This window comes from Paramormyrops kingsleyae, chromosome 17 (assembly GCF_048594095.1).
Source record: "Paramormyrops kingsleyae isolate MSU_618 chromosome 17, PKINGS_0.4, whole genome shotgun sequence".
NCBI classification, from domain to species: domain Eukaryota; kingdom Metazoa; phylum Chordata; class Actinopteri; order Osteoglossiformes; family Mormyridae; genus Paramormyrops; species Paramormyrops kingsleyae.
The window spans coordinates 2,270,008-2,288,618 of NC_132813.1; the positions used below are offsets into that span (position 1 = coordinate 2,270,008).

General features: G+C 48.0%; 1 protein-coding gene across 5 annotated transcripts in view; it reads left to right on the forward strand.

Annotated features, from left to right (window-relative positions):
* The first annotated feature begins 283 nt into the window (after positions 1-283).
* myo7aa (myosin VIIAa) overlaps positions 284-18,611 on the forward strand; it is a 35,504-nt gene continuing 17,176 nt past the window's right edge. For 2 of the 5 annotated variants that reach the window (XM_072701421.1, XM_023792452.2), the window contains exons 1-16: positions 284-367; positions 3,168-3,229; positions 9,411-9,524; positions 10,275-10,427; positions 11,812-11,996; positions 12,083-12,204; positions 12,822-12,964; positions 13,069-13,182; positions 13,848-14,001; positions 14,132-14,208; positions 14,969-15,088; positions 15,476-15,618; positions 16,122-16,332; positions 16,455-16,590; positions 16,750-16,856; positions 18,125-18,262. In XM_072701421.1, the coding sequence (XP_072557522.1) occupies positions 3,212-3,229; positions 9,411-9,524; positions 10,275-10,427; positions 11,812-11,996; positions 12,083-12,204; positions 12,822-12,964; positions 13,069-13,182; positions 13,848-14,001; positions 14,132-14,208; positions 14,969-15,088; positions 15,476-15,618; positions 16,122-16,332; positions 16,455-16,590; positions 16,750-16,856; positions 18,125-18,262 (1,935 nt within the window). In that variant the 5' untranslated portion in view covers positions 284-367; positions 3,168-3,211. Of the gene's footprint in view, positions 368-3,167; positions 3,230-8,194; positions 8,754-9,410; positions 9,525-10,274; positions 10,428-10,746; positions 10,765-11,811; positions 11,997-12,082; positions 12,205-12,821; positions 12,965-13,068; positions 13,183-13,847; positions 14,002-14,131; positions 14,209-14,968; positions 15,089-15,475; positions 15,619-16,121; positions 16,333-16,454; positions 16,591-16,749; positions 16,857-18,124; positions 18,263-18,611 lie in introns of those variants that run through there. The other 3 variants (XM_072701419.1, XM_072701420.1, XM_072701418.1) reach the window with 2 other exon arrangements.

Genomic DNA, 18,611 nt, shown 5'->3' on the forward strand with positions numbered 1-18,611 from the left:
GGGGGAGGGGGCCGGCTCTGAATGGGGCTCTGAGGGATAATTGAGTGGGGTGGGGCCAGACGCTAGATGAATATTCTGGCATTTCACGCCATGCTGAGTGACTGATGAGATGGACACACCCCCCACCCCCAGGGTGTCGTGTCCCGCGCTGTGACTCCTCCCCCACTAAGAGGGATCAGTGCCAGTGAATGAGAACGACACACTGTCACTCTAATACCTCCACGGCCCCCCCTGCGGAGTGACAGAGAGAGAGAGGGAGTGTGAGAGTGCGTCCGCACCCGGTCCCCAGCCCAGAGCTGTCACCACACGCCGCGGATGTAGCTGAGGGGGGCTCTGGCAAAGGAGATGGTCCCGCGCTCCGATGAGGGTAAGTGCACGGTCACTGGCGGTCTGCCTCCCGCTACCCTGGCGGTCTGCCTCCCGCTGCCCTGGCGGTCTGCCTCCCGCTACCCTGGCGGTCTGCCTCCCGCTACCCTGGGGGTCTGTCTCCCGCTGCCCTGGCGGTCTGCCTCCCGCTGCCCTGGCGGTCTGTCTCCCGCTGCCCTGGCGGTCTGCCTCCTGCTGCTCCCCCACAGCCTCTTACTGCGGACATTCCTCTGATTTGACCTTTTAAATTGCAGATAAAGACCTGTGCTTAGGTTTAAGCGTCACATCTCAGATTACAATGACTTCTGTAGTATTTCCTGGTGTGGAAACTGGTACTTCAATACCCAGGAACTATAGTTCCCTCATACTAGCACATACTAGTTCTCTTACTTCTCTCTCTCTGTCTTACCAGTTGTGGATTTTCAGCATCTGCCGCTCATATGATGGCAAAGGAAATGTTTCTTAGTGTTACTAGGTGCTGAGTAGTTTCAGCATCCAGAGGAGGTCGTCAGACCAATCTAATTAAAAGGCAGCATCTGAGCCAGACTCGTGAGAGCTACTGACAGACTACTGACAGACTACTGACAGACGGTCTGCGGTCCCTGCCCGGAAGGTTCCCTCAAGGATTCGACTGCTGTTGGTTAACAGACCACTTGCAGCATTCAGTGTGTTGTGGGCCGGTCATGATGATAACTGGTGATGGATGGTTTGAAGGGGTGGTTACTTCAGTGCCCTATTTTGTGGAGTTTTTTGGATTTGCTGACCGTGGCACACTGAGCTCTTTGAGGAGGTAAAAGGCCGAGTATCATTCCAGCTGTATCGCCAACCTCCTCTTCCTGATCATGGGGGCCATGTGTTTGTTTTCTGTGGCTGTTATTTCTATGGCAACAGCTGACACAAAGATGATGTTCAGAGCTATGCCCCTTAACACGTCTGTGTCCCTGCAATCGCATGGCTTTATGTTGCATCTCCTGCAGTGTTTCGTGTTTGAATGCAGGAGGAAGGATGTACCGAGGGATCCTTCTAGGAGGTAGACCCATGTTTTATATTGCCGGTATAGATGTGTGGTATGTTGTGGGATTTAGGTGTTTAGTGTCTGCAGGTTAATGCTTACTATGCTGTGGACGTTGTCAGCCTGGCCGTCATGGAGAACACTGAGATGATCTGGTAGGCACCTCCATGCTTCTCGGTAAGGGATCATGTTTAACTTATAATCTCTCTCCTGGAAGACTGGATGGCATCATGCCTTTTGGCCGGAAGACCTAGAGCCTGAGGGCTCCCTATGTCCTTATATTAGTGTTCAGGTGCCGTATGGTGAGTTTTGGTCAACAATCAGCCATGATCCTGATAGGTGCTGACCGTGAACCCAGGGATCTTCCACATGTAGATGAATGTTGGTTAACCTTCCATCTCATGGTCACCGAGGTGAATGGTTAGGACATTGCCGAGCTGGACGTAGATAATCTTTGGGGTTTGCTGCGAGTCATGGCCTCCTGTAACGGAAGCAAGGTCCTGCGGAGGGGGTCAGAAGGGGGGGGGCGGCAGTCTCCGGGGCGATGGAATTACAGCAGGCCGCTTTGTCACCAGCTACTGTTCGGATTTTCAGCAACAATGTCCAGCAGAAGTTTAGGACCGCAGTGAAGCGGTCCCCCCCACCGCACCCATATTCAGTCTGCCACAGACACTACTGGACACAGAGAGGCGTAAGATGGTATGACCCATTATGGGGGCAGCTGGGCTGCTGTCATTATAATGAAACCCTGCAGTACTAGCTGTGGTACTGTAAACTTCTGCTTAACAAAAGCATCAGCCAATCGACTTAACAATAGTCAATAATTAATAATCAGAGTCGTCCTAGTGTGAGGCGGTACTAGGATGAAAGCCTCACATCTGTCTTGGACATATAGCTGAGTGGCCCCGGGTGCAGGAGGGCAGCTCAGGGGCGATGAGCAGACTGCAGGCATGACCCCCCCGGCCCCCACGCCGGTAATTAGCTGGTGAAATATTTATGCGAGTGCATGCTGTGACCCGGTGGTACCGATTGCCTGCTCGCGGCAGCGTGACCTGAACAGCCAGAACCTCTACATCTAGGGGGGTCTTGTCATCTGTGTCGAACGTGGACAGCGCCAGCTGCAGGCAGACAGGGGAAATGCAGCCTGATGCGTGCCTATTTTCCGTCACCTTGCAGTAAAAGGTCAATAGTGGCGTAAAACACTAGTACAGAGATGGGCAGAAAAGGATGGGGGGGGGCTGCCAGTGGACAATTTATTGCAAATGACAAAAATGACTCCCCGCTTTAATTAGATTTTGCCAGCCAACCTGGATTACCAAGACAACCTGATCCATGTGATTGGCCGAGCGATGTGCTGGTCATGTGACAGTAAGGCTAGCCCCCTCATTGAAATGGCGTGTTTAATTCCCCGGGCTGGTTAAAGTCCACTCGTCCCTGTCAAGGCTTGAGATGTCGTGTGACATCAGCTGCAGGTGACAGATCATTAACCGGCGTTATCGCGGTCACACGGCATGCCATCGCCTGCAGAGCGGAGTGTGGGACACTCATACCGACCCCCACCGCCGGTATGCACTGAGAGCTATGACAGCGCTGTCCTGTGGGGAGGGGGGGTCCTTACGGGCATGGCACAGGGGCTTCTTTAGCTTCTGAGCATGCAGGTCACATGACCTGTGGGACAGAGGGGTAGGGGGGTTAGGGTTTACAGACCTCCCCCTCCCTCAATGACCCCCCCCCCCACACTCACACATTCCTCACCTCTGCCTCTCTGCCATCTGTCTCGCCACCCCAGGGTCCTACACAGTGACTTCTGATGTCAAGGAATAATCCGGAAGCATGGTCATTCTTCAGCAGGTAAACACTCTGCATTGCCGATCTTATCTGTGTTTCCCTTTGCATTGCTTTTGGTAGTTTGATGTTATTGATTCCTTATGCCATCTATGAAAACTTGTATGAAAAAGAGTTTACTATTGTGTCTGTGTGTGTTTGTGTGTGTGTGTGTGTGTGTTTGTAATTATTACATTGTGGGGACGAGAGAGCAGATTTCCCCACAACAAAAACCTGTAACTTTTTACCTTATGGAGACATTGTTTTGGTCCCCACAATTTTATAAAAACCCGTAAATGCAATCAAAAAACTAAAAAGGTTAGGGCTGGGTAGAGATTAGGGTTGATTAAGGTTGTCAGTTTTGGGATTAGGGTTATGCCCATAGGGATGGATGGACAGTCCCCACAAATATGTGAATATAAACGTGTGTGTGTGTGTGTGTGTGTGGACTGCCATGTAAATGAACAATTTGATTTGACATGAATATTTGAGCCTGAATTCCATCCACTGTCATGCTGGCCAGTGATGAACCCTCATTTTAGTCCAGATAACATCCTGAAGGATGAGTGTGTTTGGGTCCCAGCATGTGCAGCATACGCAGTCTGTGCTCTTCTCCCATTGGCCGTCTTTTATCTGGTCTTTTATCTGGAAGTGCATTGGTTCACTTCTTTCTGTCTCGTTCATTCATTCAGATTTAGATGGCCGTTAAACTCTCTTCTCTCTCATCTTTCTTGGATGCCTCATTCTCCGTAGACGCCCCGTTTCAATGCGGTTATTCTGATTATGGGCTGCGCCCTTCTCTGGCCTGAGGTTATTTTCCGTTTTCTGCCCCATGGGGGGCGGTGTCTCCCCGGCCCGTCACTCTTTCTCAGCGGCTAATTGCTCCTGACAATGGGCTCCTTTCTGCACAAAGACAGACACAGAACTGCAGCACCATGGGAGACTGGCCGCCGTGGTCAGAAATGGGGCATGAGGCCCCGCCCCCATCCTCCCTCCGTCCCCCGCCCTACGCCCCCCTCCCTACATACATGTACACAGCAAGCCTCACACCTTCAGCAAACACTCAGAACTCACGTAGCCACGGAGACGTGGGGTGTGCGTGTCACTGTAGATACCACCCCCCCACCCCGGCAGGAAACAGCGATGCGCCGGCTGGACCTGCGATACGCCACTCTGACCCAGGTAACCGCCAGCCCCCCCTCACTCTGACGCAGATCTGAGCCCAAATACAGAGATGCATTTCCATGCTTCTTAAAAACACCACGAATTTCAGCAATTTGGCAGCTTCAGACCTCATCGTGTGATTTGCCATTTGTATTGATAGAGATGAAACTGTACGTGACATTTTCCACTGAAAAAAAATTCTAGAATGCCACATCCCCGCAGCCACACAGCGCATTCCTGTTAGAGGGGTGTGTGTCGTTCCCTGCTGCTGACCAAAGGCATATGTATGGGTGAGGGGGGGGTGCGATTTTCTGTGTAGGGGGTCATTACTGTAGGCAGGTATATCAGTTAAAACACAACTTTGTAATGTTTGTTACCTGAATGGGCCAAAGTGATGGGCTTTGCTCCTGTATCTGTTATCTGTCTTTTAAAAACCACAGTTCGATGCAGCGAAAGCTGGTAGGTTGACGATTAGTGCGGCGTAAATCTCCCTGGAATGGACCTGGCTGTCCCCTGGCCTCCAATTGCTCGCCAATAAAACGAGCGGCTGCTTGCATTATAGTTTAAGTGCCTAGCGAGACATGCACCCTAAGGACCTTTTCCCAGTCTCCCGCTGACCTTTGACTCATTCCCATCTAAATGCTAATTGTCGTGGGTTGCGCCCTTTTATGCCGTTAATTTTGATCAGGATGGACCATAAAATAGCGTAAAATAACTCTGTCCTGTTAACGGAGAAATGTCACATGTGACAAGCATCTGTCTTTCGTACAACATGTAGCTCTTTGAGATGGAGGGGGGTTGGGGTACCGGTAGAACATTTTCAGGGAGCGATTGGTTATGTCTGTTGTTGTCTTGCTCATGTTTGCTGTTTGTTACCGCATCCATCTTAAATCCACAGCCTGTATCTAAAACCTTTCTACGTGCCATATGATCATCTTGCCCGCAATAATGGCACTGCACACTGTCACAGAAACACACGGCCATGCAGTAACATTACAGCAGGAGCTGACAGCTCCGGCCTGTTAATATATAATGTTTTAATGAATGAAACAGCCTCCCAGGTGATAAACACAGTGAGCAAGCACTACAAACTGCCACAAACATCGTTGTGCAAACGGACTGTGTAAGATGGGTTGGAATGTGAAACTCAAACACGCCTGAGCAAAGTTAGCCAAGGCCAGCTCTAAAAATAGTAAAGGTTCAGCGTTGCGATTTCAGGTAAGCAGATTTAAGGGGGATCATCCCCTGTGCTTGGGGCTTGTGGCACAGGGATGGTGCAACCTGGGTTGAGAGTTACTGACTTCATATAGGTGTTTTAGAATGCTGTGGTCGCTGTGTTGTTGAGACAAAGAACGAAATAGAAACAGGAAATAAGGTTGCCAGTAGGGGGCAGTCTGTTACCTGTGTGTAAGCAGTACGGAACAGACTGAACGTCCGAATGTCTGAACGACACTCTTCATTTCACAAACACATCCACAGATCAAAATTTTCATTAGTAAAATAATTGTTAAACTATATTTGTAACTAAAGTATGTTGTAGGGACTTTATTAATAATCTGTGTTTTTGGTGATTGCAGCAAAAACCAGACAGATAAATGTTTACAACTGTAAGACATGCTATGCTGGATTGCTGGGATCATCCACCCTTGGATTTATGATCTGGTTCTTAATTCCCCCCTCCCTGTTCCATATGTCCCGAGATTTGGGTGCCCCCCCGTCCTGGTTTTTACACAAAGCCTAGGACTTCTTCGGTGGAGAGTCTCGGTCGTTCGCGTGGATCGGCTTCTGTGGCGTGTAAGCAAACCCCGCTTCTCCTGAATAATTTAAGCCCTCATTATTGGACTCTTAGCTGTCTGTTAGTAGCTGATAGCTCGGACCCACTCTGGATCGAGTTCCCCCTCCCGCCCACCATCTCCCTGCGTCGTCCTCAGGAACCCAGGCCTGGTCAGTCAGCTGAAATATTCATGGCCAAAGGTCAGACCACCAGCCAGGACCCGTCACCCAACTTCATATCAGAATCTGCTTTTGCTTTACATCCTATTATTGAGAAGATGATTTTTGTCCAAACCGGCATAGAAGCAAAGAAGGCTTGGGGTCAGAGAGCAGGGTTAGGGTTAGGGTCCCTGGACCTACCGGTGCTAAGGGCCTAACTGTAATATTATTATTTTGCCAGCCAAGGGATTTGAACCACAGCCATACCGGCATGGGCAAAGATCCTTAGCTGACTGAGCGACACACCTCTTCATGCCTGTAAATGAATATGCTCACTTTCATCACCAAGTCCTGACAATCTAGTTTGTGTCAGGGACACGGAATTTATGGTAGACAGCAGAATCATCATAAAATATAATGGAAGCGTGATTCACAATGGGCCGTAACAGTGATATAACCAAATGGCTAATGACACTGTCAGTCCAAAAACAGACAGCCTACATCAGAGCTACTGTGTTTCATGTTGAATTTGCACCCAAGTTTATTTACGTGCAGTAGTGGTGTTGAGGGCGCCCCCTCTGGCTGTTGGCGGTAATGCAGGGTCAGAATATTTTAGGGCAGCTCTCCCATGCCTATAGTTTTCATCAAAGAAGTATACAGCGTTACGTTAATTGTCTCCCAATGGCTCAGATGTGATTGTATTGTTATGTCTCCAATTTGTTGATCAGTTTCAGGCTGTGGTTCATGTTGCTGATGCAGCAAGAATAGTGGTAGCCAGCCCATGTTTTCATGATTGTTACCCTGTTGTTAGCTGCTAATAGCTAATGATAGAAAAGAACTGAAGTCTATTGGTCGTCCTGACATTCAGCCCCCGGAGCTTAAACGCCGTCCCATGCCCAGAGGTGATTCTATGGACTCTGGGGGCCCTAAGCAAAAAACTCCCTGAGGCCCTCCAATACCCCCTCCCCCAGCGTGGTAAAATTTATTACCTTATTACCTTAAACTACTGTGGGCAGTGGGGGCCTAATGGTTAGGGAAGTGCACTTGTTATTGAAAGATTGAGCAAGGTACCGCCCCCCAGCACTGCTCCCCAGGCGATGAATTAGCTGCCCCCTGCTATGTCACATATGGGCTACATGCAGAGGACACGCAGAGGACGCATTTTGTTGTGGTGTGTCAACAATGATCACCGTTCACTAAATTCTAAATTCTTTACGACGAAGTGTAAATTAATAATATCAACAAATAGAATTTAATAAACACAAAACCTTTATTGTTACTTTTGTGAAAATCAGAATACACAAATAACACAGATTTGTCGTTGCCATGTACTATGTAACCGGCCGCCGTCGGGGGCCCCCTCCCAGCTCGGGGCCCCCGGGCCATCGCCATCCTTGCCTGTCCTGACACTGCGCATCTGCTCACGCCTGTATCGAAATGCATTGATGTTCATCCGTAAGCGGTTTTACCAAAAGCGTAACTTAAAATCGCGCACGGCTTTCGACATCAATAGAGGGTGCTGTGCTGCTGGGGGGAAATACAAACGTGCATTACTCAGAGATGCGTCATTATTTAATTGTTTATCACTAAGTTTCTGCTGATGGGTCGATATTCATGATAATTTAATTGCATTTTATTATTTTACTTTATAAGCATTTCAGTAAATCCCTTTGCTTTTCTCTTTAAATTTATATTTTATTGTGATTTAGGTGTGATCTGAATGCTCTCCTTTCTCATGTGGTGTGGAGACCTCCATGCGCTCATCAGAGACGGAAAGCGTCTGTTGTGGAGGAGAGGGGAGGGTTTCATCGGGTGAACCTTGTTAGAAAACAGAAGAAAAAGAAAAAAATAACTAGAGCTGCAGATTAATAATTGAGTTGCCGGTTGCTAGGATAACATGGCGGTGGCCCCCGCACGCTGCCCGGGAGCAGCAGCTGCGAGGGGTGGTGTTGGGTTCTCCGTGGCGCTGGCCTGATTTGCCAGGAGGGGTATTTGGTTAATTAAAAAGCCGTACATTTCCCGGGAACGGCGGTCGCGGTCCGCCTTCCTCCGGAGCAGGTATTTCAGCTACGGCTGACTGGCGGACGGACCTCCGGGGGGCTTCGGTGGCGTGACAGGGCACTCCGCAAGAAATGAAGTCTGCATCTTAGTTCAAATTCTGCTTTTTCTAACAGCCGAGGACCTTTTGTCGTGTTTCATATTAACTTAGAGGACAAACGCTTCATCGAGCAGTTTTTGGTTTTTCCTCTTTTTTTGCACTGGTTTGAAAGTTGGGAGCTGGAGTCACTGGTCTAGGAGCGTTCTTCCCTGGTGCGGCTGCGAGGGCGTCCCGGGGGTCCGGTATCGGACCATGTATAAACGGCGAGACTACGTGGAACTGTACGAGAAGGATCAGGCTAAGTGGGCGCTGCTGCGCAATGTCAACACGGTGTTCAAACACAGCACCCTGCTGCCGGTAGGACAGAGACCTCGCGTGCCCGCGCCTGTATATGTGCGTGTGCGCGCGCGCGTCCCCGCTGTACACGTGCATGTTCAAAGTCCCGTGATCTGGTTTTGTTCTGTGCCTGACACGTTTACCGTGTTCGATGTCAAAAGCGCTTCCCAGCGCTATTGTGTCAGGTGCCTGCGTGTGGTGTTTAAGGTTTCAGCATGACTTCTCACTATTACTGGTGGGGTAGCAGACCTGCACGTGCAACGTGGTTAAAAACGTTGTAATTTAAGCTACCTTCGGACGCAGGCTTGTCCATGAAAGCCAGTGGCCTCCTGTTTCCCATACATTTTGATATCAGTTTTGCTTTGTGTGAATGGGAGTATTCCAGTTGTTTAGTGGTCGCACTGGGCCTGGCTCAATTTGACTTGGATGCTCATTTATTTAAGAATACCTAAGATGTGTGTCTTTCATGCTTATCAATGATGTGCTATTTTAGGATTCAAGAAATATACAAACTTGGGCACTGGGGAATTGAGATATACATCCTTTTTGTGAATATTCAAGATCCACCTTTAGACACAACTCTTTTGTTGTAAACAGTGTATGCAGGAGACTTAAACTACGGGTAATTGAGGGATTAACAAATAGATGTGAATGAAGAGATTCTGAGTTCTCTTTCAGGGGGACTATGTCTGGCTGGACCTCAAAGCCGGAAAAGAGTTTGGGGTCCCTATCGGCGCCGTGGTCAAGCTGTGTGACTCCGGACAGATCCAGGTGCTGGACGACGAGGGAAACGTGAGTCCGACATGGCGGGATGTGAATGACAACACGGTCCAGGCTCCAGTGTCAACCGTGTGTCCATGTGACATACAATTAATCAACGCAGCCTATCACTAATAATTACAGTAATGACTGTAAGCTGATAGGATCATCACATCGACCTACTTGGCATTAATCTTTAAATAGCTTTGACGTTACGTACAACAGTCATGCTAACTTTTCCTTTTAATCATTTTTCACGTTACTCCAGTGTTAAAATGCTTGTTTGTTGTCTCATGAAAAAGTAAATCACCTCTTTGCACTGCTGTTAAATGTGTGTCTGCATTCTGTCTCAATACCATATAATCACGCCTTTTTGGACACATCCCACACACCTGAAAACTGTCTTTTAAAATTTAGTTTATCGGATACTTTTAACCAAAGCGATGTACAGTGAACCCTTCCGCATCGTGGGGTTAAGCCCCCTGCGGTCTGGAAAACCCCCATACATTTTTTGGTCCCATTGGCGAACAAAGCAAGCATGCGAGTGACACAAAAAGATATGAGAAACATGAAGGGTCAACTCCATGTTTCCTGAGAAAGCACAGACAGCCAGTCTCTAGAGCAAATGTGGGTTAAGAGCCTTGCTCAGGGACCCAACAGTGACATCACTCTACCAGCCCTGGGATTTGAACCGATGACCTTCTGATAACTAACACGGCATCTTAACTCACAGAGCCACAGAGGCTTTTCAGAGTAACCTCTGCTTTACTCTGGCTTCCCCAGGAGCACTGGATCTCCCCACAGAATGCTACCAACATCAAGCCCATGCACCCCACCTCCATCCATGGCGTGGAGGACATGATCCGGCTGGGCGACTTAAATGAGGCCGGCATCCTAAGGAACCTCCTGATCCGATACCGGGAGCACCTCATCTATGTGAGTTCACCACACGGCCTGGCTCTGGTCTCCACTTGGCACAAAACAAAGAACCTCTAATGGCCCCACATGGGAGTAGCTGGACCAGAGACTTACCTGGGCTTTACACCTTCAATTTTCCTCCAGTCTGATCCTGAGCAGCCTTGTGGAGGGATTCTGGGTAGTGGAGTTCAGTTGTGGTCTCATTTGCATACACCCCATAGTTGCTGCCCCATGAGTTAAAATGGCCAAGTCCCAGCCCTCAAAGCCCTTCAAATCTCACTTCCTGTCTGTCCTAAATCAACCCCCCTTCTGCTTCTCTTTCTCCTCTGTGTAAAAGACTAACTGTGGTGGAAGGGTGAGTACAGAAACAGCCGAAACCATCACTGGCCACCAGGTGGCAGTAACCATGCATCTCATTTTGGGTTCTACGCGTTAACATGGCTGTAGCACCTTCGCTAACAGTCAGCAATATGTCCCCATTATCACCTGGGTTTTCTGTCGTTACCGCTCACTCTGACCCCCCCATCTCCTCCCATTGCTACCATGGTCACCACTACCCCCGCCGCACAGCATGGAAGGTTTGACTGGCTTGCAGACACATAGTTCTGTTACTCACACGGCTTGTCATGGCCAGTCCTGCTTGTGTTAAATTCACCCCCCACTCGCTGTCAACCATCAAGTCCAGAAAAGTGCACAGTAAACATTTTCTGAAAGCTCATCCTCTTGGCTGCCAAACGCATTGCACGGCTTTTGTTATGTTTTCTGCTGAAGCCTGATAAAGATGGTGGCGATCTGGCCTCTGTGCCACACATGGGCTTGGCCTTAATTACGAGTGTAGGGTTGGCCACGCCCACACAAATCTGCATCCAATCAGACAAAGCTTCTGCATGATGGAAGTTCTTAATTGCTTCAGAGAATATGCTGCTGTATTACTGGGGGAAATAAATATTTGTTGATTAATTCACATAATTTTGTGAACAGGATGGTAAAACTTAGATGTCTTTGATTATGATCAGAGTTTGTCTGTGATTTTTGAGGATGTTACCGTGTGCTTTTCACCCCTCACCAGGTTGAATGTAAGTTTCACAGCATTGTGTTCCACTGGATGCAGGTCCAAACACTGGTTGTTACTGGCCATAGATGCAGAGACGTTTTTAGGGAAACACTCAGCTCTGGTCAGGCTAACAGGAGCTAAAACACCAGTGTTCTTCAGATAGGCGAAGTGATGAAGACAAAGAAACCTCTTTAGATACCTCATTAAGAGTCGTCTCTGATTTGTGGGGGTTGCTTAAAATCTAGACTTAAGAGAGCTTCCATTTGTCTGTGGACTAATCGATAAACCTGACAGAGGAATAATAATAAATCACAGGCTGTCGTCTGACCTTTGACCTTCCGACCGCAGACGTACACAGGCTCCATCCTGGTGGCGGTGAACCCTTACCAGCTGCTGCCCATCTACTCAGCCGACCAGATCCGCCTCTACACCAACAAGAAGATCGGTGAGATGCCACCACACATCTTTGCCATCGCGGATAACTGCTACTTCAACATGCAGCGCAACAACAAGGACCAGTGCTGCATCATCAGGTGCCACTCTCCCCCACCCCCGCCCCGGTACCAGAACGGCCTGTTCAGGGCTCTTCTGATCCATTTATTGATGTGCGTTACACCAGCGGCGAGTCTGGGGCGGGAAAGACGGAGAGCACCAAGCTGATCCTTCAGTTCCTGGCCGCCATCAGTGGGCAGCACTCCTGGATCGAGCAGCAGGTTCTGGAGGCCAACCCCATCCTGGAAGGTGAGATTTGTCTGAGAAGGGGTCACCAGCAAATTTGATACTGGGCCCTTGAGAGTTACCAGTGTAGCAACAACTTAATTACCCTTTGTACACCTGCTGGGTTGACTGCCTAAACAATGGTTTTGATCAGTAATTTGAGTATTTGTGATGAGGCAGAATTGGGGGCTACATCATCATTGGGCACTGAGGGCCTGAGATTCCCCTGCACCCCAAGCCTAAGGCACAGACGGACTGATAGACACATGATACAAAGGGAACTTGACCTTTAAATTTGTTCATGAACAGTTTTTTGTTAGAGGTTTGCTGGACCAAAAACTAATTGTTAAGCTGTTGACTGTTTTAGATAGTGAGTTTGGGTTATATTTTGATAGTTTGTTTTAGCTCTGTTTTGATAGCTTGTTTTAGATCTGTTTTTTTAGTTTGAAAGCTCTGTTTTGATAGCACGTTTTATCTCTGTTTTGATAGCCTGCTTTAGCTCAGTTTTGATAGTTTGCTTTAGCTCTGTTTTTATTGTTTGCTTTAATTATGTTTTGAGAGTATGCTTTGGCTATGTTTTGATAGTTTGTTTTGACTTTGTCCTGATGACCTGCTGACGCTGTCGTCTTCCTACCCCTCAGCCTTTGGCAACGCCAAGACAATTCGCAACGACAACTCCAGCCGTTTTGGCAAGTACATCGACATTCACTTCAACAAGAGAGGCGCTATCGAGGGAGCCAAGATTGAGCAGTACCTTCTGGAAAAATCCAGAGTTTGCAGACAGGTATGGTATGGTGGGAGGAGATGGGGGGTGGCAAAAGTGTCAGACTCTCTGGCTTTCCAAGGTAACGCTCAATCACCATCACTGTGACCCTTCCTCCTTTCCAGGCCCGAGACGAGAGGAACTATCATATCTTCTATTGCATGCTGAAGGGCATGACCCCCGAACAGAAGAAGAAGCTGGGTCTGGGGAAGGCCACGGACTACACGTACCTCACCATCGTAAGTCGGCCTGCTTCCAGCCCACAGGACCGCTAAGCTCGCCCAGCTTGTTTCACTGGTGACAGGGTTGCATTCTCAGGGCTTATTGAAGGGAGAGCAGATTCCCCATCACCATTCTTGTTGATCCATCCGCCGCTTAAATGTTGTTCAATATTCTGGAATTTAGCTCATTTTCCATTGTAAATCATGTATGTGGGACGGCATGGTGGTGCAGTGGTTGGCACTGTCACCTCACACCTCTGGGAACTGCGTTCATGTCTCCGCCGGGGTTCCATGTGTGTGGAGTTTGCATGTTCTCCCCATGGCATCATGGGGTTTCCTCTGGGTACACTGGTTTCCCCCCACAGTTGAAAAACATGCTGAGGTTCATTGGGGTTACCATGTTGCCCGTAGGTGTGTGTGACTGAGCTCTGCAATGGGTTGGCGTCCCATCCTGGGTTGTTTCCTGTCTTATGACTGTAACCTCTGGGATAGGCTCTGGACCCCCCTGCAAGCCTGAGTAGAATAAGTGGTTTCATAACGTGGTTGGATTAAATCATGTATGTGAACTAGCTTTTGTACTCCACCAACTCTTAGCAGTCTCATAGTCATTTTGATTAATTTATCTAGGTTTTCCCAAACATCTCTGGTTACAGTGTCTGTCTTTGTCTGCTCGCTATCGCCAGGGAAACTGCACGGTGTGTGACGGCCGGGACGACATGAAGGAGTACTCCAACATCCGCTCGGCAATGAAGGTCCTGATGTTCACCGATACGGAGAACTGGGAGATCTCCAAGTTGCTGGCAGCTATTCTCCACCTGGGCAACCTGCGTTACGAAGGTCAGCCAGTAGGGCGGCGCTGCAGAGTGGAGCAAGTGCAGTGCTGGAGGAACCTAAGATAATATCTGATCAAATCGGGTTGAATTGCCCCTAAAACAAGCGGCTCAGTTTCTCTTCTCCTCTCCCCCAGCCAGAACTTATGACAACCTTGATGCCTGTGAAGTGGTGAGATGTCCTGACCTTATTACTGCAGCCACGCTGCTGGAGGTGAGACCTTCTGCACCACGTCGCCTCAGAAGTCTGAACCTCCTCTTGTGGGTGGAGCTGTAGTTTACTAGCCAGCACCATCACAGCAGTGGATATTTTGCAATCCTGGAGTTTCTGAAGAAACACAGGGGTGAGAAATTGGAGTTCTCTTAATGGGAGGCAGATACCTGACCGTATACATTCGTAATTGAAGAGCGAGGCTAAATTAACTCCTATGAAATGTAATATACAACAGTGCCCCCTTGTGGCATAATGAGGAATGCACATTCCCTATGTTATTGTCCAGCTACTTCAAGCAAGACAATGATAACATTTTAAAAAAAACAGGTGAAATGTGAAAGGTGAAATGTCAACAAATATGTTTTAATTTAGTAGCCTTGTCTACATACTGTCAAAATATCTTTCTGAGGAGAGTCAGATTTTTTTCCATTTTAGAAGCCCCATATCAAAGACTGATTCAGTTCTGTTGGATTTCTACTGATGTACTTCAATGCACTGGGTCCTTTGGAGACCTACCTACTATCTTTAGTTTATACCGTATATCTTGCAGGTGGTTGGTGTATTTCTGTGCTTATATTTTCTGTAAGTGCTTTGTGTGTTTCTGTGTTTATGTGTTGTGTAAATCTGCGCTTGTTTCTACGCCTGTTGAAGCTGGATCATCAATCTTTCTGGTGCACAGCTGTAATGCTCTGCTCCCTTGCTGTGCGAAGCCCCGTAATCCTCTGACTCTGCATTGCTGTTGCGATCCTGCATACTGTAGGTGGACCCCAAGGATCTGATGAACTGCCTGACAAGCAGAACTATCATCACCCGCGGGGAGACGGTCTCCACGCCGCTCAGCATGGAGCAGGCCCTGGACGTGCGGGACGCTTTCGTCAAGGTGAGGGTACACCACCCGCCAGATCTGCTGTGCAGATCTTCCTGGTTAATGGGTTCATTTTTCCCAAAGGATTCAAAAGCTTTATTGACATTAGCAAAAATACAATGAAAACCTCTCACAGATTTAAACAGCATGTAGCGGTGAAGATCCATAAATAGCAAATAACAGAATAGTGAGAACAATAACAAACATACAGCAGTATACAGTATACATATATATAATATGCATGAAATATACAGTATGCATACAATATACGTGCAGTACACAATAACGTATGAGATGAACAGGCAGTTTAGAGTGCCAGTGCTTAATGAATGACAGTGGTAATCGGAATCATACCAACTGTTATCAGAGTGTGTCTAACATTCGCATGACTGTGAATCCTAGGGGATTTACGGCAGGTTGTTCGTTTGGATCGTGGACAAGATCAACGCTGCCATCTACAAGCCTCCATCCACCGAACCCAAGGCCGTGCGACGCTCCATCGGCCTGCTGGACATCTTCGGCTTTGAGAACTTCACCAACAACAGGCGAGTCTGGAGTAGCTGCCGCCAGCGATTCCTGCAGATCCTCACACATTGTTCAACGTTACGTGAGAAGGTCACTACATTCAAGGTTCGGTAGAGTCTGTTAGACACATATCTACACTAGTGACCACCTCGAATTTTTAGCATTATGCTTTAAACATTACTACATGAATATTGGCACGAATGTTTATAAACAATCAAATAATGTAACAAATATCATACATTGGATGATTACATGAGTAACTGGAGCAACAATTGAATAAAGTTCAGAAATCTCTAAAAATTGGATGTTACCCAAATTTTGGCCACTAGTGTAACATGATAAAATGGCGTCCCATGACATCAGTTATGCAACCTTATTGGATGGCTTGAATCAATGATTTTCTGTTACTCATAGAGACATAAGGGCTTTTTCTTTATAGAGGAAATACCCCAGTCTGAATCCTGTGTTTTGATGAGTCTTTAGTTCACTTCCTTCTTCTCAGCTGATTTGATCGGTTCTCCAGTTTTGAGCAGCTGTGCATTAACTTCGCCAACGAGAACCTGCAGCAGTTCTTCGTGCGGCATGTGTTCAAGCTGGAGCAGGAGGAGTACAACCTGGAGAACATCAACTGGCAGCACATCGAGTTCACCGACAACCAGGACGCCCTCGACATGATCGCCATCAAGCCCATGAACATCATCTCGCTCATCGACGAGGAGAGCAAGTTCCCCAAGGTAGCGTTCCGGAGCTGATGACGGATGTGATGCTGGGGGCTGAGGAAGCTCTGGAAACAAAGTGCACTTTGATAGTAATGAGAGAACATTTACTTCAAACGTTACTGGTTCTGTGTTCCCAGGGTACTGACACTACCATGCTGAATAAACTCAACTCCCAGCACAAACTGAACACCAATTACATCCCCCCAAAGAACACTTACGAAACCCAGTTTGGAATCCAGCACTTCGCTGGGGTGGTTTATTATGAGACGAGGGGTGAGTAGTGTTTCCAACCTGTATTCACTCAAAGTTAATCACAGGGTTGGTGTTGATACTTCTAAAAAAAAAAAAAAGAATTGAATGGTGACATACAGTTCATTACTCTACTTAATGAAGGCATCTGCCAGAAAGTAAATCAGTCGTTCCAAATTCCAGGCTTCCTGGAGAAGAACAGAGACACCTTGCATGGCGACATCATCCAGCTGGTCCACTCCTCCAGGAACAAGTTTATCAAACAGATTTTCCAGGCTGATGTTGCTATGGTAATGTTGCTAAGGGATCATTATTAGGATGTGTCTGCTGTGACGGCATGCTGGAATGGTTCGGAATGCGCGATTGTCATTATTCCCTAAATGGATTTGATTGTTACATCACCATCTCCTGAAATAACCTGAACCCCCCCCTAGACAGACTAACCAGGGCTACTCATCCAGGTAACCAACCAGGTGTTGAAACCAAACAACCAACCTGAAGTCGTAAACCAGGCTAATTCCTTTAGTCGTGCTGAAGACCTTGTTGCAGGTGAAGTCGTATTCAGTCGAACCCCCTTCCCTTGTCTGTTTCTACTCTGGCTTTGCTAATGAGACCTCTCTCCTCCCTCCGCCTGAATCGCCACCTCTGCACCTCAGTTTCTGTGTGGCTATGCCGCCGGTGCTCTTCTCATTCCGTCAGACATCCCTCCTTCAAAGGTAACGATAATTCACGCCCACGTTGCTGCTCTCCCGACTCCCATGATGCATCTGCTGCTAACCTGCCCGGCTCTCCCTGCCGCTGCTGCTGCGCCCATCCTGCCGCTTATCCAGTGACCCCTTCCAGTGGTCCTGAGGGCAGCACATCCTGCTTAGCTGCTTGCTCCAGGCTGGGTCATAAACCACTATCCAGTGTGTCACAACAAGCCCGACCAGCTTATTTTCATCAGTTCATTGCATGAGGTCATTTCCTGGAATGTTAACAGTCTAGAATATTCAGGTATGCGTGCTGATTCTGGACAAGAAGGGTATTCACAACCATGAAGCCTGCTTGCTACATGGATTGTTGCTGGTTGAAAGCTTCTTGAACAATTAGACCTGTTTACACACTAGATGTGTAACTGTGGGTCTTAGTTGTAGTCAGTTGTGAAATGAGTGTCGGATTTAAACATTGTAATATAGTATAATTACACAAACTAGAACTTTTACATTCTTGATTATATCTTGGGAGATCTTCTCACTTCAGTCATTGTGGTCTGTGCTTCTTTAAGCAGGTCCTTGTTTTTCTTTTGTGGGGTTTATGTTACCTGTCTTGTCAGCAAAATGTTTGTTCTGCTCGACAGTGGCGGTCTTGACCTCGAAAGCCGACACACTGGAGTCACCGATCCACTCTCCCGATTCTCCCAAGGGGCGATAACGCTCTCAAAATCAAGTCGCGGTTATCGCCTTCCTGCGTGAGGTTGATGAGGGGGCTGGACGGGAAAGTGAAGGAGGATCAGCTCTGAATCCCCACTTCCCTGTTTCCTGTTCCCGCCCCCCCACGTCCCCCCCCCCAATCACAGGGTGCCGAGACTCGGAAACGCTCGCCCACGCTCAGCAGTCAGTTCAAGCGCTCGCTGGAGCTGCTGATGCGCACCCTCAGTGTGTGCCAGCCCTTCTTCGTCCGCTGCATCAAGCCCAATGAGTTCAAGAAGCCTATGGTGAGTGATGGCGGATGGGAGGAGCGGTAGTACGGTAGTATTGGTGTCTGGGCCTTTACCATGGTATTGTGTGTATATGTTACTCTCCATGGGGCAGTATGGCAGCATCCATGACTTTTGGTGTCACCAGCTGCTTTTGTGATCTTTGGTTCCATACTGATCTACAGGCCTCCCTGTTCATGGTTTAGTTTATTAGTAGTTTTCACTTTGTCCGTTCGCTGGACTGCCATTTGTTTTTGTTGTCATCTATCTGTTTATTTTTTGGTTTGCGTATTCATGTGGATTTCTTGCTATCTGTCTATTGGGTCTTTATGGATTGTGTGCCATGAGTGTGGCGACATAGATCATG